Here is a 20,087-nt window from a genome sequence, read left to right on the forward strand (position 1 = left end):
AGTTTCTTAAAGGGGTTTTTTTTTAAATCTCCTCAAATGACAAAACGGTTAAACTTTAAAAATTTTTATAAAACTATTTTTAAAAAATTTAAAAAAATTTTGAACAGAATCGTAATGAGATTTTTAATGCTGTTTTTTTTTTAACCTTTTTTCAAGATTGGTATAAGAAAAACTTGAATAACTGAAGCTAAACTCTTCCGATTCAGGCTTTTTAGATATCATTGATTGGAAAGGTATTTTCTCACACTTTTTATTTCTTTGCTAATAAACTCATNTTGGTTTGGATCCGATCTTCAAATTTTATACGAGAATTTAAATCGGTTTTTTCTTAAAAATTACTTGTTCATTTGGTGTTGTAAATAATATTTTAAGCTCATGTTGTTTTTTTTTTTTCAATGTTAAACGAACCACGNCGGGATGAACGAACGTCATTTAAAGTTGAATGAGGATGTGTTGGTATTTGAAAAAAAGGGACACGAATGACTTTTTTTGCGCAGAAATAAAAATAGTGGGAAAATACATTTCTACTGAGATCTCATAAGTTTAAATTAGAATAGTTTTGGCTCAGTTATTAAGTTTTCGTAAATCAATCATTGAAAAAAGGTAAAAAACAGCGTCAAAAATCTCATTATTACGATTCCGTTGAAAAGATTTTNATATTAGTTCTAAATTTCGTTTTTTTATTCGAAAGCGATTGAAAAAAATTAAAAAAAAAAAACATGTTAAAAACATAACGTATGCAAAAATACATAAACTACGCTGAATTAGATGGAACATTAAANTTTTAAAGCTTAAACTGTTTTGTCATCTGAGGGGACTTTTTTCAAAAAGTTCATTAAGAAACTATTTTTATTCATAAAAAACTCCATTTTTGGAGGTATAATCTTAATATTTTTCCGAAATATTTTGGTGGACATATATACATCTACGCTTAACATGTAAAAAAAAAATAATCCTCGACAATTTCCATTTCAAAAGAAGTAATTTTAAAAAATTTAGAGCTACATACAATTTTTAAGCTCAGATACGTATGCGTGTAAAAAAAGCACGCCTATTAATATTATATCATAAAAATACTGCTTAGTTTATTCTATGTAAATATGAAAACTACCGAGCTGAAAATGGGATGGCGACAATTTATAAAAATTCAAAAACAGCTCACCGCAATCTCCAAAATCCGTAAAGATATCCGAGGAGCACATTAGTGTAAAATAGCAATTTTCTAACCAAAAAAAAATTAAATAACCGACTTTTCATGTTTGCGCCTTTGTACTCAGCTTTGTTCATTTTCGAAAATGCGGTTTTTACCCATACGAGCCCGCGGCCTATAAATGTACATATCGTTACCTTAATTCACAAAGGCCCTAATCACCAAATTTTTCGAAACTGCGTTTTTCACAGATCTTGGTAGGATGTATTTAAATACATAAAAATTGTAAATTGTTAATACGAAAAACAACCCTTTTTAAAAAGAGCTACCCAAGGCGAATAAATATACATATATAATGCGCCTTGGTCCTACCCGTTTTCGATACTCTTTTTTTAAAAATGTTTTTTGCTTCTCCTGTAAAATAAAAATATTTTTGGTTAGGGCCTTTGTGAATTAAGGTAACGATATGTAGGCTTTGACTTACCTCACTTGCTGCTACCTTTCAAACATTGCTGTAGTTTTTGTAAGCAACCACGCATGCGATTATCCTCGCCAGCGCCGCGTTTTTGTTCGACCACACGCACCTCAGCTAGCAAAAATTCCATGATCTGCAAAATCGTTTCCGGTGTAAATTGCGCTAGCCGCTGCAACAGCTCAAAGAAGAAAAATGTATAGTAGGCCAGATGCTTTTTGGTAAGCAGCCGTAAGTGCTCCGCCAGCAGAGCCTGTAGCGCAGTTGAACGCTTGTAAGTGGAGCAGGTGACAATGCGTTTGAAGAGATCCAGCAGCAGCGCACGGCTGGGCACTACTTCGTCTACCATCATGATGTGTTCGAGCATGACCAACGATGTGGCTTTCATCAAAGTCTCCAAACGCGAAGTTGAAATATCGATTGCGCTGCTACTGGCGTCTATTGACTCGACCACCTCTTGAAAAATGGTCACCACTAGACAGGCGTTCGGATCGGCTTGTCGGCGCTGGGTAGCTAAAAATAGGCTTGTAAGCTTTTCGAACACAAACAAAGACAGCTCCGCATTGTCGCTTTGAAGGCAGCTAACAAAAGGTCTGGCAACGGTTTTAGCGTTTGGTGAAATTTTGAAATGCGGAGTCCACTTTTGTATTAGATCTGTTAGCGTTTTGCTGATGTACGGATCAGCTTTGAAGTTGAGTCTTCCAATACCCTGCACCAGCACCGGCCAAATTTTATGTATCAATTGCGCCAACTTGCCGTCCGGTGCTTTTCCCATTTGCACATTGGTGGGCAACACAAAGCGCGTCATGACCACATGAAAGAAGCAATTTACCTTGGATTTTGTGTAGACGATGTGAACGCAGTTATAGATGACAATTGCTAGAAAGCTGTAGAAGCGAAAGGCCACCTCAGTCTTCTCTTGCTTTAAATCACCCTGCAGCCACCTGTCGAAATTGCGCAGGTAAGCATTCAAATTGTCCGCGATGCAAAATCGCCGCTGATGGTCTGTTGCGCAATTATCGTAATGCTTGCCAACCGCAGATATGAAAACACAGAGCGGCTCCTTCGCTTGCAACAGCTCGTCGGCATTCAAGTCATCGGTCATCATTCTGAACTCATTTAGCTGCACCACGAATCGCGTCAATTGCGCAACATCCTCATTGACAGCAGTCAACTGCACCAGACTCTTCAGCCACGCATGTATCACCACATTTGACTCGACCAACGCGGAACGCTCTGTTTGCAATACCTTGCGCAAAAACTGTGGCAGCGCCTGTCGACACGCCACAGGCGCATCGATGAAGTAGGTGAATAGTTTTTGGAACGTTGGCGTATCCGGCACTGTGCAAGCGTGTGAGCAGAAGTCCGCCGCGAGTTGTGGCAGCCACTGACTGTAGCCGCTGGCGAACTGCTGTTTCACAAATGGCAACACATGCGCATTGAGTGCCCTGAACAGCTCTGAGTTGGACTCGATAAGAGTTTCATTGCGCTGCAACTTGCCGAATATGAGGTGGAGCGCCTCCAGACTGCGGTCCTGCTCTGCGGGTGTGCAGGTTTGCAAAAAATTCGGCAGCCATGCGTCGATGAGCAAGTGCTCGCCACGCCGAAAGTCATCCGCCTGCATGAAGATGTCCAGCAGCGCCTCAGCTAGAACTTTGGAGACACCCAAATCACAATTTATAGCTGCGAGTTGCTGCAGAATCTTGGACACATAGTCACCAATTTCACAACGCCGTTCGGCATAAAGAATTAGTAACGCCATGTGCCCTTTAGTGACTGCAATTTGGCGGCCAGCTGGTATTTTGTCCAAAGCAATGGAAAGCAATTTAGTACTCAATTTCGGAGCCAGCTCTTCGAAGTCTCCACAGAGCGCCAACGCCAAAAACAACTCAATTATGTGGTGTATGCCCGTCTCGTTTAACGCGAGAAACTTTTGCGCGCTGAATTTAGTGTAGATACGCCCTAGCAGCTTCTGCGCTTGATGTCGCGTCGAAGTCGTTTCTAACAGACGACGCAGGTTTTTGCCCAAAAGCAAGATAAAAAGCGTATAACTGCTTAAGTTGGCATCAGAAGTGAAATCCTCTTGCGTCAGTAGCGCACGATAACGTTCCACATAGGCTTTACCGCTGGCGCAAGCCACAGCCAAGATGCTCGGCGCGGAACCGGCAGCGTAGAAGGAAGCATTGAGTCGTTTATGAAAGTGTTCCCACAACAGTATAGGTATGCCAACGCGAGCACGCCACCAATGCAGTAGTGTTGGCGTGAGTAGGCAAATAAACACACGGGTCTGCTCCTCGCTTGGGTTACCGTTGAAAAATTGCTGTGTGCACTGCTCCAGAGTTTCCCAATTCTCTGCTGTGTCAGCCATGGCACGCTCATGGGACGGACCAACAAACTCACCATTGGAACGATATCCAAAAAGTCGCACCAGTGCGCGCTGCAGCCAGTTAGTAAATTCGGCTAGAGTCAATGTTGTCAGGAAGAATTTATCTGATATAGAATAGAGGGGTATTAGTTAAATACATATAACATCAAAGTAATGGCAGTCTCACCCATTCGTGTTTTGAGTTTCGACATTGTTTCGTTGAATAGCTGCCAAAAAGTGAGCTGTTCACCAGCCACTGCAAGTGGTGTAAGCGCCCACTTCTGCAACGCGAGCTGCACATATAACCAGCACTCTTTTATGCATGTGCAGGGAAAGGGTGAGCTATACAGTAGTTCAGCGGGCCGCTTATTTGCATACAAACACAAAGAACAAACCACCAGGTCATCAAAAAGACGTTCCAACTGGCTCATTAAAGTACCACCGTGCGTGGCCTTGCCATCTATCCGCGCCGTTTGTGTGCACAATTGAAATTTGTACAGAATACACAAGTCCAACAACTTCCATTCGAGCGCACCGTGTAACATGTGATAGGCGGCTGCATTGCATTCATTTCCTTTACAGCTGTTTGCGAAATAAATTAGCTTCCAAGTGTCTAGTTCAGTGGTGCGATTCAGTAGCCGCCTCATGCTGTCCATATTAGGACGCAGTAGTGTCCATTGCTCTTCAGTAGTGCAGTGCAATAGCATATAAAGCAAATGTGTTACCTGTTGCCTGCGCGTGTAGTAACCTATAGTTTCATTTGTGTTGAGAGGTTGTCGTACACTAGCCCATAGATGTTGAACGTGCATGCTGAAATGCGTAAGAAAATTTTTAAGTTGTGCCACAATAGCTTGTACCATTGAAAATAAAAATTGGATTACTTACCAAGCTGTGCCGAATAAGAACTGCATACTGCCATGCACACGCAGTGCCTTCACACCAAATTCGAATTCAGTAATGGTTAGTTCTTCGATTGCTGGTCGCCAGGCAGCTTCAGGATATGTCAACATAAAGCCACATTTTACAAATCCCTCGTTGGCGAATTGAGAATGTGTAGAGTCCTCGCCGCTGCACTGCAACTCGGGCAGCACGGTGTCTTCGATTGTCCCATCTAATGCTTGTGTTGGCTTTGGTACTGATAGGTGGTCTTGAGTAGCTTCTATACAAGCTGTACTTAATAATTCATCGTCTTCGTCCAAATTAAATAGTTCAAAATCCATGAGTTCTATTAAAAAAAAATGGAAATTGCACGGAGTTTGGCGAACAAAAACGCAGCAAAAATGAAAACGTAAATATTTACGTCTAGAAAATTTTGGCGCTAAATGGTGGAGTATGTTCAATGTTTGCTATTCGTGGCATAACTATTGGGCAAGGATGATTAGCTTTGTTTCTTAACAGATAATTATCAACGTCAAAGTTAACGCACACAGAAAGATGGGCATCTCTCATCTTCTAACGCGCGTTGTCAATCAGCTGTTGCAAATAAATAAAATTATGTAAAATATTTTTAATTTTTAATCAAGTCTGGGCAAGAAATATAATTCTTCATGCAATTATTGATATCAAATACTAATTTATCTGTCGTTAGTATGTTAATTTAGTGGTCAAAGAATTCGCTGCCAAGCGTTCATTGTAGCAAGCATACTTTTAACGTGCGTTCTGTCAAACCAACGCCAGCGCGAAAGCCAACGCGAAAGCTCTATAGGCCCGTTTACATATAACTTTGGCGTTGCGTTGGCTTTGGCGTCGCTTCGACAGCTGCTTGAAAAGTTTTTTGAGATAGAGCGTTTTCGAACTGGCTGCCGAGATAGGTCGATCTTCCACTCAGCCATCGACTGCCGCTAGTGTGTTAATTTAGAGACCAAGGTATTCTCTGCTAAGCGTTCATTGTAGCAAGCACGGGCGTTACTCGCGCTGCTGTCAAAGCGACGCCAGCGCAAACGCAACGCCAAAGTTGTATGTGGACGGGCCTTATGTGGACCGGCCTTTAGCATCGGAATTCGATACGAGTATTTGTTTTTCGATACCTACTCAGTACTTGGTTCAAAAGTATCGATACAAAAATTACTTGGTATCGAACGAAAAGTATCGAGTATGTACTTGTATTTACCTGTATTTTTTCATCTGTAGTGGCGGCCATTGCAACGTTTTGCCAAAGGAATTTAGTAAAGTAAAAACTTCCACGCTTTCACGTAATTAAACTAACATCAAAATGTCAAAAGCACATCCACCAGAGTTGAAGAAGTGAGTAGAATTTACTTTAATTAAAAACTTATTTATGGTACTAGCACGTGCACTGATTATTTACCGGCACAGGTACATGGACAAGCGAATGCTGCTGAAACTGAACGGAGGACGCTCTGTTGCTGGTATTTTGCGTGGTTTCGATCCGTTCATGAATGTAGTGCTTGACGAAACTGTGGAAGAGTGTAAAGATAGCACGCGCAACAACATTGGCATGGTGGTAGGTGTTGATTTTGAGTTGAAGCATGCCAAAATATAATGCACTTTAATTCATTCAGGTAATTCGTGGTAACAGCATTGTTATGGTAGAGGCGCTCGATCGAGTATAAGACAGTTAAGGAATTCGCCTAGTTTGACGTCTTAATTGGTATATATGTATGAAGTAATAAAATTTAATATAAGGTGAAAACATAAATAATTGTGTTTTAGGGGTAAGGAAAAACATGGATATATTATATATATATATATATTATCTGCAGTTTTTGCAAAAATAAGGTTGCTACATAAAAATCCAGTTCAGATTTAACTGTCATCGATGATGTTAATGCTGACCTTATATATCGCTCGTCAGAAGAATTAACTATTGAATTTTAAAGCTAAAATTGCAACCAGAGGTGATAATTAAGTCTGAAATGGGGTCTAGCATCAGAAAGCAGTTTTTGAACCGAGGTGTTGTGGAGTGGAAGCACGCACTGCTTACCAATACACCACAGCGTATTGAATATCCCCAACAAGCAAAATAAACTTAAAGAAAGTTTTTTTAAGTTTTCAATTATAAACATTAAGCTTACAAAACGTTGATTTTTTGTTTATAAAACGCTTGAAAGTAAGCGTAATATAATCGAAAAGGAACATTGGTTATAAGCGTAGAAATATAAACTTGTAATAAATGTTCAAAAGAAAGCTTTTTATAAGCGTAAAAGTGTAAACTTATAATAAAGGTTCAAAAAAAGTTGTTTATAAGCGTAAAAATATAAACTTACTAAAAATTTTCAAAAGAAAGCTTTTTATAAACATTTTTATAACCCTTTATTTAAAGATATTTCATTAAAAACTCATACATAGATTGCTTAACATCTAGAAACTAAACGAAATGCGAATTTTCGGCGGACTCATCTACAGTCGCGAAAATATAAATAGGGAATAGACATTTTAGCATACAAATTCACAATAACACATACAAATTAAGCATAAAAAAGTTAATTATTACATCTTGTTGCGTGCTTTCAATTACTTGCGGTTATTGGCAAATTGGAAAAGCGACATCGATGCAGCTATATATTCCGCTTCATCGCCGCCATTCTCATTGATGAACTTTTCTGAAAAAAATTTAATACATTTTTAATTGAATGTTAAACTAAGAAAGGATAAGGGGAACTCATCATTTGAAGACTCGAATGCTCCACCGATTAGCGCAGCGGGTCCTGGATTGGATTTTCTTGTTTTACCGCATTGGTTTTATTTAATTTTTTCTTTTAATAATATATTTTAAAAAACGTAAACACGTCACTTACGATTGAAAAAATTTTATATTTACTACTTCATGTCGTTGGCATTTACATTTCATTTATAAGTTTAAGTTATTTATAAACATTCGCTCTCAAAACTTATTAAAGGTTTGTTTGAAAAAACTTTTAATAAGCTTAATATTAAAAATGCTTATTTAACGCTTATTATAGCAAACTTAATTTAAGTTATTTTTAAAAACGTTTACTGAAATGCTTGTTGGGTCGCTACCTTAATTCACAAAAGACCCTAATACAACCAACGATTTTTTTTTATTTCACCGGAGAAACAAAAAACATTTTAGAAACAGTGACAAAGACAGGTAGGGCTTTTTAAAAAGTGGCATGTAACTTCGATGTTTTTGGTACTAACACTTTACAATTTTTATTGACGGTGTATATTAATACACCCTACCAAAATCTGAAAAACGCAGTTTCGAAAAATGTGTTGCGAATTAAGGTAGCGATATAAAAGCATAAACATACGGCAGCGTTGATCCGGATCAACTCGGGAATTAACTGCCGTTGATCCGGATTAAGTCCGGGTTAATCCGGATCAACGCTGCCGTCTGTTTAAGCTTTAAGACGTCGGGGTTGCAATTTTAATTTCGAAATTCTTCTGACGAGCGTTATACAAGGCCCTCATTAACATCATTGATGACAGTAGTCTAAGGTAATTTTTTTTGTTGGAATCTCTACTTTTGTAAAAACTGCAGATAGATCGTTTTGAATATAAGCCCTCGATATATTATCACTGGCGCCGTAAGGGGTGGGTGTATTCGAGCTACAACAAATGCGGCAGTGTCATTCTTTATGAAAGAGCATTTCGTTCTATGCGAAAATGTAGACCCTGTTTAGATCACACACTCGGGGGAAACAAAATTTTGATAACCCGTTGCTCACCAGCATATCAAAGGCAATCTAAAAATTTTCACTGCCCGATTTCTGCAGCACTTCAATATATTTCCTGTTGAATATGTAAAAAGCAACCAGGTTAAAACAATGGTTGTTGTTGTTGTTGTAGCGGCACTACTAAGCCCCGCCTGTTTCGGGTCAACTTTTCAATCATTATCGTCGAGCTCAACTAACGGCAGGCCCAGGTAACGAGCTGTTTCGATGGGGTCGGACCAAAGGGAGAGGGGTGTTAGTTGAGTCGTGAAACAATGGTAGTTATTGGTCGTAAAACAATGGTAGTTATTGGCGGCTACCACATGATCCATCGTCGTCCGATCTTCGTCAAATCAACGATCACTGAATCCGAATTGCTACGAACGTGTATTTAAAGTATACGCTACGTTCGTAGCTATTCGAATTCAATGATAGCATTTTCGGAGATTTTAAGAAAAATCGGACTACGATGGATTCTGTGATAGCCCTGATTACGAAGCCCGAACACACCCGGTTCCTTAATATCAATACATGTTTTTTTTTTATTTTTACTTCGAACTTATCCTAAACTAACAGTTTTAAGACGTAGTTAGATCAGCTGCGAATCGCATAGTGATCGTAATTGCATTATGCAGCCAAGATTTTTCATTTCCCATATCGCACACCGTCTTCAAGTCACAACTCAATACGTTTGTCAGAAAATGCGAAAAACTTTTTCTTAGCACATGATAATCATATGGGCAAGGGCGACTATAACTTAGGTGTTTTTTTAAACAATTTATAACAAAAATTTGCTCCAGCTTTTGCTGAAAGATAAATAAAAGCTCTNACGTAGTTAGATCAGCTGCGAATCGCATAGTGATCGTAATTGCATTATGCAGCCAAGATTTTTCATTTCCCATATCGCACACCGTCTTCAAGTCACAACTCAATACGTTTGTCAGAAAATGCGAAAAACTTTTTCTTAGCACATGATAATCATATGGGCAAGGGCGACTATAACTTAGGTGTTTTTTTAAACAATTTATAACAAAAATTTGCTCCAGCTTTTGCTGAAAGATAAATAAAAGCTCTGAGTACATTTTTAGCGCATAATCTCAAAATGCCAAATTTTGAGTTGTTACTCTTTTGAAGACGGTGTGCGATATTTCTGTACATTGTGACTATTTAAATTCATATATACCCGTTAAGGCCAAACTGATTGAAGTGTAAAAAAAAAATGTTTTTTTTCCTTCTTTTTTATTCAGGTAAAAAAAGGGTTTTATAAGTGGTCGCACATTTGTTTTGCAAGCCCACCCTTCATTTCACTACTCCATTTTATATTTATTTTTTCATTAAATTACTTGGAAATAACGATAGGTCCCGTCTGTTTCGCCGCATCGCGCTGCTTGCTCACGATTTGATTGGCAATACGATCCAAGTCACGCTGACCAATTGATGTCAGTTTACGACCACCATCGGGGTGCTTCTCGATAAGGCGGGCATGCTCCAATGATTGCAAAGCCTTGCGTGCGGCACCATCAGCGGCGCGGCAAAAGTGAGATGGGTGTACACCATTGCGTTTGCGACCACCGTAGATTTTCGTAATGGAACCAACGCCAGCTGGGCTGCGGTGGTACAAGTGACGCAAGATTGATGCGCAACGAATGTAGAACCAGTCGGGATCCGACGGAGCCAATTCCTTGTATTTGGCGGTCTTGATGATGTCCATTTGATCGGGCACCTTCAATTTGCCAGTCCTATTAAAAGGTGAAAACAAAACAAATAAATTGAGGTTACTTGTTTTTAGATGAATATAAAATGCATACTTACTTCTTCAAGAAGACGGCTACAGCCTTTACAACGGCATGTTGATCAATATCCTTTACAGTGACGCCGGGCATCTGTTAAAAAAAAAACACAAACATTAAATAATCACGTTTTATACACATTTGCTACTGATACGCGTCGACTGCACTACTCAGTGAAAATTCACGTTGTTCGGATTACATTAGCTATACAAAGCCACTCGTTTTAAAGAGTTATGCAAATTAAAGGCACTGGTATATATTACAATGAGGAAATGTACTCATAAATAGTTAAATCTTATAATATTTTGGCGACTTCACGCCGACATTACCTTGCGTGACAGAGTTAACCGGAAGAAAGAACATTTTGAGTTAACTTGGCTGCTTTTAAACAGTGACAACTAAATTTGACAGTCCACTGTGAATGGATTTTCTTCCGACAGAGAACGTAAATTTACGTTCTCGGCTTCCGAATTTGTACCTTTTGTCAAAATGATGTGTTTGATCAGTTTGATGTAATCAAGGCGAATTTATACAAGGTGGGGTTGATGGCGAATTTAGATTTTCGCCGCGGTACTTCTTAATGTCAAAATGATGTGTTTGTTGTAATATGAATTCGCCTTGTTTACAACAAACACAACATTTTGACATTAGGAAGTACCGCGGCGAAAATCTAAATTCGCCATCAACACCACCTTGTATAAATTCGCCTTGCTCAAAATAGTGTGTTCAAGGCGTATTTAACAAGGTGGTGTTGGCCGTATATAAGTAAAAAATACACTAACAAATTATACGCTGATGTCCATACTGTCATTGGTATGAGTTACAACAAACACATCATTTTGACGTAATGGCCTCCACGGCGAAAAACTCAGCTGTCGCCCCAACACCACCTACATCATTTTGACGTAATGGCCTCCACGGCGAAAAACTCAGCTGTCGCCCCAACACCACCTTGTTTAATACACCTTGAGGGTGTTTGTTGTAAAATGAATTCGCCTTGTTTACAACAAACACATCATTTTGATATTCAGTAGTACCGCGGCGAAAATTTAATTCGCCATCAACACCACCTTGCATAAATTCGCCTTGGGACGGGGCGAATCGTAACACATCTCGGCGATTTCGTGAGGATCTATTGATTTAAGATTATTCCGTTTTACGTTACGTTACGTGCATTATAACCATTTGCATTCATTTCCCATACAATAGATAATTAAGTGATAGTTCACTCCGTTCCGTTACTTCCATTATAACCCAGGCATTAGGTGGCGTTACGTGACACTCAATTTTTAAACAAAAAAACAAAACCGACCTCAATTCTCATATAAGAATGTAAGATTACCATTCGTTTCTTCATGATTCAATTATCGGATCTAAACAAAATTAGTTTCGGCAAACAACTAATCAGACTTCAATTCTCATATAAAAATTTAATATTATCGTTACTTTTTTCATGATCCAATGATCGTATTTAAACCAAATTAGTATGGGACCACCTGTGAGGTCACACTTTTCCTTTAAAAAAGATTTATAGAAATCGTTTAACGTGGTCCAAAGTTATGCGGTAACATACATAAAAAAATAAATAAATAAATAATCCTGCTCCTTTTTTGAAGTCGGCTAAAAATTAGAAATTTTCCGAACAATATTGTGTTATTTTAAATTTTATAAATTTTTTTACTTTAAGGATACTTTTCATAAAATGCATTCTGGTCTTTAGGAAAACTTGCCTGCAAAAAAATGTTTAATGCAATAATTAGTTATTATTATTATTGTAATTGGTGATTTAAGTTTACTAGAATTTTTAATGCGTTATGATTTTTTGCGGAAAAATTCAATATACATGCGATTTTTAAATACACCTCTTTCAAGAAAGAAATCTATTTCTTAGTTTACTTGGTGCAATCGTATTTCCTCCACCAGTCGGCAAACATTTTAACTTTCGCTATAGTGTTTTGTTCTTTTTGTGGCTTACGCCATTTTTTCGCATCCAACTCCAAAATACCCCCAATGATTTCCTGTAAAATGAAGACACGGATGCGGAAGTCAGTATACATATATTTAATAAACAAACCACATCTCTGCCTTACCAACGCAAAATTTGCCGGAAATCGATCTTCATCTTCGATTACATGCGCAAACCCCGATGCCATTCCAAAATTAACCCAAAAATAAGGCAGCCCCTTGGGAATACTATTACGTAAACCCTTTCCATCTCGACCCAAGGATATTAACTGCTTATTTACGCTCCACTCAAGCTCTGATTCTTCGACAGCTTTCTTAAAGTAGAAAGGAGCCATTTCCGCCTGCTTGTCTGGTATTGGTACACAGTGTATATTGAGATGAGGTCGACGTGAGAGATGACTTGCGATTTCAAAGAACACTATATCCTTTTTCTGCGCAGCAAACATTCGCGTAAGCGCTTTTAAAAAATCATTGACTTCCGACCAGGTGTTTTCATCCAATTGAGTGCAGCAACTGACATGCTGTGTAGTGCTAATAATGCAATGTCCAGGTTGCAAACCTATATGCCATGGCAAAGCTAGGTAGACCTGCTCACCCATTGATACAAGCAAACTTTTATCCATTTTTGCTGAATCGAAGCAAAATCTGCAGTTGTCCAATTGTGCCGATAGACGTTGATGCTCATTAATAGCGCGTTGCATTTCTTTACGATCAGTAGAAGACCGCGAAACGTCTTTCCGCACCTCATCAGCGAATATGTCGTCCAAATCATCGTTTGGATTTTTATGCTTACCAGCAATTTTTGCGAATTCCAAATTTGCATCGGTTGCACTCGTATATTTCTCATGTTCAAACTATTGAAATAAAATTAGAAGCGATCTTAATTTTCAGACACAAATTTAAACACAGCTTACCATTTGTTTAATATCATACTTGTCATCGTCAGGAAAGTAACGCATGCGCTCACCATCTGGCGCATGTGTCTCCAGCCGCCTCTGCTTTTTGCGAGCATTACGGCCGCCATACAAGTCACGTTCATTAACATCGCGTGATGCCTGTTCCAGAGGCCGTGTATTTCCGCGTTCATCGGTTCGCATGAGCAATACATGCTCTTCTTCCTTCTCTTCTGTTTGCTCGCCAGATCTACCGCTGGTTGTTGTAGGTTGCGCAATTTTACACTCTTTAAAGGCTGCACGATCTTTTCTTGCATTTTCCAATTTCAGTTTGAGCTCAGCGGCCAATTCGTTGTTTCCCATAATTTCTGCCTTCAGCAGCTTTGCGCCCAACTCATTCATTTGCTGATCAGTTAGAAAGTTCGTTCCTATAGCGGATTTTTTCGCTCCTTTCTCTTCGCCATCGCTACTCTCTGAACTGTATATAGACATGAAGGCTGCTTCTTTCTTCCCAGACTGCAAATCAACCGTAGTCTTTCGCCAGCTTTTTGATGCACCACTTCCACTGGCCTTATCTGAAGCAGACGCAAAAGCCTCTGTTAGCCGCTCATCATCACTGTCATCTTCATTCTCCTCCGTTGGCTTTTTAAAACCTGGCAAACCGGTGCCAGTTGTTTTCCAATACGGATTAAGCTCACGTGTGCTTTTAGCAGGATCGTAAGCTTCATAAGTTTGTTTAACAGCGGATTTATCTTTTCGCTCCTTGCTAAATGTCTTCAACAGCAAAGTATCCGTCATCCAGCTGTCACGTGTTAAGGGCTCAGAAGAATTTATAATTGGGGGCGGCTTTTCAACCCACTTTTCTAGTTCATCGTTATCACCGTCTTTTTTGGTACTATTTTTGTTACCATTTGTTGATCCGCAACGTTTGCGTCTAAGCTCCTTTTTCAACTTTTTTCTGACGTCTTCTTCGGAAGAACTATTGGAACTACTATCAGTATCCGATGAACTATCCGAATCCGAAGTAGATGTTGATGAACTTTCCTTGCCTTTATTTTGCTTATTAGAAGTCGTTTTATTTGATTTTTTCTTCTCATCCCCGGATGTACTTTCATCACTTGGCATATCCCATGAGTCTGTCCCCGAAGATGAATATTCTTTTTTCTTATTCCTCTTCTTCTTTTTCTTGGAAGAACCGCTCGGCTCGCCATCGGATGAACTATCGTCACTGTCTACTTCCGAGGTATCCGGGTCCGACTCTGTAGAAGAGTACTTCTTCCGTTTTTTGCTATGCTTACCTCTTTTCTTAGATTTTTTTGATGTGACTTTCTCCTTCCTCCTCTTTGATCGTTTAGATTCACTGGCTCTTTTGCCAAGCTTGTCAATTTTCGACGCTACTGTTGGAAGCATCCAGTTAGTCTCCCCACGTAACTCCCGTGCCGCGTCGCGTTGCAACCTTTGCTCTCTACGCAGCTTGGCCTTTTTATGATGTTCATATGTATATATAAAATTATCCGATATTATTTTCATAAACTTATAGCAATGTACATGCATATGTATGTAAAAAATTATCAGATTATTTTTATAAACTTATAAACTGATTCGGAATAAAATCAGATATCACCTGGTCAAGCATTTGATCCCTGGCTTCTCGAAGCTCTTGCCGTATCCTCTCTTTGTCTCGCGCGCTTTCAAATTTTATAAAATCCATTTTCTATTTTTGTGTTAATACTTTTGATAAATTTACTTTTTTTTTAAACAAAATACAAAACCTAGATAGCTGTCATATAAAACTAGAGTCACCAGCTGTTCAGCTAAAAGTAGAGTTGTCAAACTATCGATGGCACTATCGATAGTTTCAATTTTTTTAGACTATCAATACTCATTGATAGTTTTTTCTTATACTATCAAAAATATCGATAGTTTAGTAGGACTATCGATCATCTCTACCAATTATTTTGAAATTATTTGAATTTTTTAATTTGAATTAAAAATTTTGTTTTTTAATGTGATGCCGACGTCATATTCAAATATGCACGTATTTAGGCCAAAATACATACATATGTTAATCATAAATCCTGTTTTGTTTGTATAACTTGTGTTTGTTTTTGAACTTTCTAAAAAGAGAAGTATTTTGGCTAAGCGTTTACTTAATTTTGAACGATTATAACTTTTATAAGATAATATTTATTTCACTATGATCCTGTAAAAACAAAGCAACCTAACTGATTTAGCGCTATCGATAGTGCTATCGATAGTTTTGTTTTTTTCGAGACTATCGTGAATATTGATAGTTTTTCTGAAAACTATCAAAACCATCGATGGTGTGACTATCGATAGTTTGACACCTTTAGCTAAAAGTGCTGTTAGACGGGGCAATGCATGCGCTTTTCCATCGCATTTTGCGCTCAAAATGCGAAATCGAAGTCTACTTTCCCGTGTAGAGAGGCAGAAAGCCATTTTGGGAAGATTTGCAGAAATAACTTTCGGAAATAAAAATTGTAAAAGTTCGGTTGAGTTCGGTTAAAAGTGGCAATGCAAGCGCTTTTCATATTTCATCTTTATTCAGTCTATGATTTACAATCTTACAGACTAGAAGTACATCTCCGCATCTTGCTGTCAAAATGTGAAAGCGAAAGTATACTTTCCTGTGTAAATCAAATCACTTTCGGAAATAAAAATTCAAGGTGTAGCCTCAACTGAAATTACCCAAATCGCTTTCGAGATGACATGTATATTTTAGGATTTCTACCAATTTTCATGAAAAATTAATTAATTCAGGATTGAATTTTTACTTATAGAACAAAATTATTAGTTAAAGTTACCATGTGTTTGTTGTTAACAAGGCGAATTCTTATTACAACAACACATCATTTTGACAACCTGTTCGCCCACAGCGAAAGTCTAATTCGCCAGTAACACCACCTTGTATATCATTCAGGAGGACCGCGGCCATAATCTAAATTGCTATACAAGGTGGTGTTACTGGCGAATGAGACTTTCGCCTTGGCCTTGGTCATATCAAAGAACGTAAATCTATAAGAGACAACTCACTGAAGCGTGGCGAGTGAGTCTATAAGTTTTGCAACAAGATGAATTTATACAAGGTGGTGTTAGTGGCGAATTTAGAATACAGCAACCACATGTATTTTGTATTGCGGGTGTTATGTCAAATCTCAATTCGCCCCAAAGTTTACATGTATTTTGTTTTTGCTTTTGATGGATGTGCTGTCAAATCAGTATAAGCAAAAACCACGATTGAGAGAATACAAAGGTTGCGCCGATCTCGGACCGCTATTCCTCTCTTAACGAATTTGACAGAATCGTTGTTTGCATGACGTCACACTGGTGCAACTTGTTTACGTTTTCCTTGCAACATTTTTTCTTCTTCTTCCATTCTTGCTCACGTTTTGGCATTTCTCTCTCGCAATTGCACCAGTGTGACGTCACACAAAAGTTATTCTCAAAAATCCTCTCTGATCGGCGCAATCTTGTATTCTATCATTCTTGATCAAAAACAAAATACATGTAAAGCGAAGAAATCAGCCGAATATCGATAGCTTGCCACCTCTAGGACGAATTGCACTTGAACTTCTGAAACCAGACAGATAAATAATTAGGATACAGATGGCGCTATAAGTGGAAATCACAAACATAGATGCCGCTATACTAAATAAATACTAGGGCTGCTACGATTTAGTCTTTTTACCTTCTTTATTCCTTTTATTAGCTCGGGATGTGACTATGTAATATTGATGCGCCTAAAAGATGCAGCGATTTCTATTCTCAAGTTACATACCTGATGACAGTACGAATGGCAATTATAATAGGGAGGTTTTAGTTTTTTAAACTATATATATATATATATATATGAGGAAATTAAAATTGACTGCACTTGAACTGAGTTGCAGTGAGGAAGATGAAGGCTTTTTTCGTCAGTTAGGAATTTCGGCGATCTCTGTCTTAAAATACACTACTCAAAAAAATTAAGCAAGGTTTAAAAAAAAGGAAATTAAAGATGAATATAGAGGATGTCATCACAAGTCTCTTTAAAAACGGAATTAAAAAAAGCTGAATCAAAACCAAATTTCTCTTTTTGGACACATCTCAAACCTAAATTATTTCATTATCAACTTCTTCAGCTGTTAGTTATGCTCATGAAGCCATTAGGTCTCAAATGTAAACCCAAGCTAGCGTCCTCTTTAAGTGCCAGCATATTTCGAGCGCGAGTCTCTTCATCATCGTTTTTATGTAAAGCAAAGTGTACCCGCAGCTCAGCAGCCAACCGGAAAGCGCTGGGACACAACTCGCATTTATAAACATTTTCACCGAGGTGATTTCGCAAATGTTTGATTAGGTCGTTACTTTGGGCAAAAGCGCGTTCACAGTACTTGCATTTGTAGGGCTTTTCGCCGGTATGAGTACGCATATGGCGGCGCTGTTTGTCCATTAAAACAAATCTAGTCGACAGAATCAAAAATTAAACTCAGAAAAATTATATAAATATTACTTCACCCGGCTTGCTTAACTTACCGCATGTCACAGTATTTGCATTTGTACGGTTTGTCGCCGTTATGGTACATTTTATGTGCCTTTAAATCATAACTTTTAGCAAATGAAGCACTACAAATGTCGCAATTATGCGGCTTGATCAGGCGATGTATGACTTTGTGTTTAGACAAATCGCTGTTGCAAGCAAACTTTTTGGGGCATTCGGGACACTCGAACCGCTTGACGCCCGAATGCCGTATTAAATGCTGCTTCATATTGCTGCGAAAGGTATCAATAAATTAATCAATTTTTCATTAGTCTGCTGCGATAATCTTTATAATACCTTGAACATCTAAATGATTTGCCACACAACGAACACAAGAACGGCTTCTCGCCTGTATGCGTACGGAGATGGTCAACTAGGCTAGCACGAAATAGAAAGCCTGCAATAAATATTTATGTATTTTGAAAAAATATGCATCACATATTAGCAATTAAACTTTCCTTTATTGCAAAATTCACAAACATGACGCGCCGGTGCTGCAATAGAGGCTCCTTCAGAATGACTTCGTTTTTTATGGTAGGCCAACATACGCTTAGAACTATATGTTTTGTCACATAAATCACAGGCGTATATCTTTTTTGCTTCCCCTTGCGGTTGATCAGTATGTTTCTGCTTATGTTCGTGCAGTGATTCTGGTTTGTTGAATCGGCGCCCACAAATATCACACTTAATTTGAATACGCTGATCTGTATTTAAAGGCTTTACAGGCAAATTTTTGCTCTCCTCCCATTTTTCATGCCGTTTCAAGTGCCTATTTAGAAGCCGGCGCTGGGAAAACGATTTATTGCACTTGCTGCAGGAATGTGTATGCGTGCTGAAACTAGTAATACATATCATTATCAAAGTTGTCCGTATTCAATCAATCTTACGCCTCGTTTATTTGTTCCTTTTAAACATTTATTACATACTTTTTAAAGTTACTTTCTTTTCCAGCACGAAAGTTGGGCATGTCGCTTGTACAACTAGCTACTAGACTACTATCAACTAAGTTAGTCCCCACTGCTGATGCCTCATTCGTTTTATCTTCACAAATGCATTCATCTCTATCAATAAACTCCTCGATTTTCAGAAATTGGTCGTTTTGCAATGGGTCATTAGCCAACGGCACTTCAACAGCCTCGGTCACAATTTCTCCCTCTTTGGCGTCCACCATTGAAATCTGCTTTGGCCCTTCTGTACTTTCCGTCAATAGCACTGGGATCATCAGTTTTACATCAAGATATCTTTTATCTAATATTTCGCGCATTTGTTGTTCGGATTGTATGCACATTTGCTGGAAGCGATATACGCTCAGTAAAAGCTTTAAACATTCTCGGCAAATTTTTTGTGGCAATTCATCACTGAAGTTTACTTGTAGTTGCGGTGTAGTGGTTGATAGTAATTCAACGACTCGCATGGTGCCGCATTCTGCAACCGTATCGAAGATAGAGTGGCACTTTATCTCTGCGGTTGTGGCGGCAAACGTTTCCTCTTCAGCTACCACATGCATGCAAGTCCTGCAGATGCTATCGAAACTTAAATCGCTTGCAGCGCCCATATCTGCATACTATTTGCCTATTCAGCCGCTTTTGTTATCAGAATTAACACCAAATAATTTCAAAGGCAATAGCAAGGCGAATCTATACCACGATCAAAATATAAATAAATAAATAATAAAAGCAAGACGAATTTATTAGAGGTGGAGAAAACACATTAAAAGCTAACTCGACCAAAACTCGACTGTATACAAGGTGGATAAGCTGATTTCAAGGTGAATTTGAACTGTTTGTCAAAATAATGTGTTTATTGTAATTTTGTTTCGCTTTGATTGTCAATGTGCGTATGATTTGTTTTTGCAGTTTTTGTTTTTGGGTGGCCTTGTATAAATTCGCCTTGAGGTGGTGTTTCCGGAGCCGTTGAATTCACAAGGACTTTATACAAGGGGAATTAATAAAAGATGGTGTTACTGGCGAATTTTGATTTTCGCCGCAGCCCTTCTGAATGTCAATATGATAAGTTTGTAGTAAACAAGGCGAATTCATATTACAACAAACACATAATTTTGACACTCACAAGGACCCCGGCGGAAATCTAAATTCGCCAGTAACACCACCTTGTATAAATTCGCCTTGACTTTGTACGTTTTGTCAAAATGATGTGTCTGTTGTAATTTTGTTTTGTACTGTTTGTCAAAATGCGTATTATTTGTTGTTGTAATTTTTGTTTTTGTTCTGCCAACACCCAAGGCGAATTTATACAAGGTGGTGTTAATGGCGAATTT

At 38.4% G+C, this 20,087-nt stretch overlaps 5 protein-coding genes across 7 annotated transcripts; 1 reads left to right on the plus strand and 4 right to left on the minus strand.

The window, feature by feature from the left end:
* Nucleotides 1-976: 976 nt before the first annotated feature.
* On the minus strand, nucleotides 977-5,454 carry LOC108370062 (protein MMS22-like). 3 transcript variants are annotated; one of them, XM_017625308.1, is made up of 4 exons: nucleotides 4,873-5,454; nucleotides 4,175-4,797; nucleotides 1,635-4,112; nucleotides 977-1,325 (listed from the first exon to the last, which is right to left on the minus strand). In XM_017625308.1, exons 1-3 carry the CDS (start codon nucleotides 5,205-5,207, stop codon nucleotides 1,636-1,638), a joined length of 3,435 nt encoding a protein of 1,144 aa, XP_017480797.1. In that variant the 5' UTR covers nucleotides 5,208-5,454; the 3' UTR covers nucleotides 977-1,325; nucleotide 1,635. The 3 variants fall into 3 exon arrangements, with proteins under 3 accessions (XP_017480797.1, XP_017480805.1, XP_017480813.1); XM_017625316.1 differs by lacking the exon at nucleotides 977-1,325 and adding an exon at nucleotides 1,546-1,564; XM_017625324.1 differs by lacking the exon at nucleotides 977-1,325 and having other exon boundaries at nucleotides 1,571-4,112; nucleotides 4,873-5,212; nucleotides 5,288-5,454.
* Nucleotides 5,455-6,061: 607 nt separating this feature from the next.
* Nucleotides 6,062-6,646, plus strand: SNRPG (small nuclear ribonucleoprotein G). The gene is made up of 3 exons (XM_017625629.1): nucleotides 6,062-6,231; nucleotides 6,304-6,451; nucleotides 6,510-6,646. Exons 1-3 carry the CDS (start codon nucleotides 6,200-6,202, stop codon nucleotides 6,558-6,560), a joined length of 231 nt encoding a protein of 76 aa, XP_017481118.1. The 5' UTR covers nucleotides 6,062-6,199; the 3' UTR covers nucleotides 6,561-6,646.
* Nucleotides 6,647-9,856: 3,210 nt separating this feature from the next.
* On the minus strand, nucleotides 9,857-10,790 carry RpS19a (Ribosomal protein S19a). Its single transcript, XM_017625598.1, has 3 exons — nucleotides 10,744-10,790; nucleotides 10,437-10,507; nucleotides 9,857-10,363 (listed from the first exon to the last, which is right to left on the minus strand). The coding sequence occupies exons 2-3, from the start codon at nucleotides 10,505-10,507 to the stop codon at nucleotides 9,964-9,966; spliced, it is 471 nt and encodes a 156-aa protein (XP_017481087.1). The 5' UTR covers nucleotides 10,744-10,790; the 3' UTR covers nucleotides 9,857-9,963.
* Nucleotides 10,791-12,076: 1,286 nt separating this feature from the next.
* On the minus strand, nucleotides 12,077-15,115 carry LOC108370083 (CWF19-like protein 2 homolog). Its single transcript, XM_017625337.1, has 4 exons — nucleotides 14,897-15,115; nucleotides 13,294-14,751; nucleotides 12,505-13,233; nucleotides 12,077-12,432 (listed from the first exon to the last, which is right to left on the minus strand). The coding sequence occupies exons 1-4, from the start codon at nucleotides 14,981-14,983 to the stop codon at nucleotides 12,307-12,309; spliced, it is 2,400 nt and encodes a 799-aa protein (XP_017480826.1). The 5' UTR covers nucleotides 14,984-15,115; the 3' UTR covers nucleotides 12,077-12,306.
* A 1,967-nt stretch (nucleotides 15,116-17,082) lies between these two features.
* Nucleotides 17,083-19,511, minus strand: LOC108370156 (zinc finger protein 728-like). The gene is made up of 5 exons (XM_017625423.1): nucleotides 18,736-19,511; nucleotides 18,268-18,647; nucleotides 18,107-18,206; nucleotides 17,806-18,042; nucleotides 17,083-17,732 (listed from the first exon to the last, which is right to left on the minus strand). The coding sequence occupies exons 1-5, from the start codon at nucleotides 19,362-19,364 to the stop codon at nucleotides 17,411-17,413; spliced, it is 1,668 nt and encodes a 555-aa protein (XP_017480912.1). The 5' UTR covers nucleotides 19,365-19,511; the 3' UTR covers nucleotides 17,083-17,410.
* Nucleotides 19,512-20,087: the final 576 nt, after the last annotated feature.

This window comes from Rhagoletis zephyria, unplaced genomic scaffold, assembly GCF_001687245.7.
Source record: "Rhagoletis zephyria isolate East Lansing unplaced genomic scaffold, Rhagoletis_zephyria_1.1 Rzeph_scaffold_00061, whole genome shotgun sequence".
NCBI lineage: Eukaryota > Metazoa > Arthropoda > Insecta > Diptera > Tephritidae > Rhagoletis > Rhagoletis zephyria.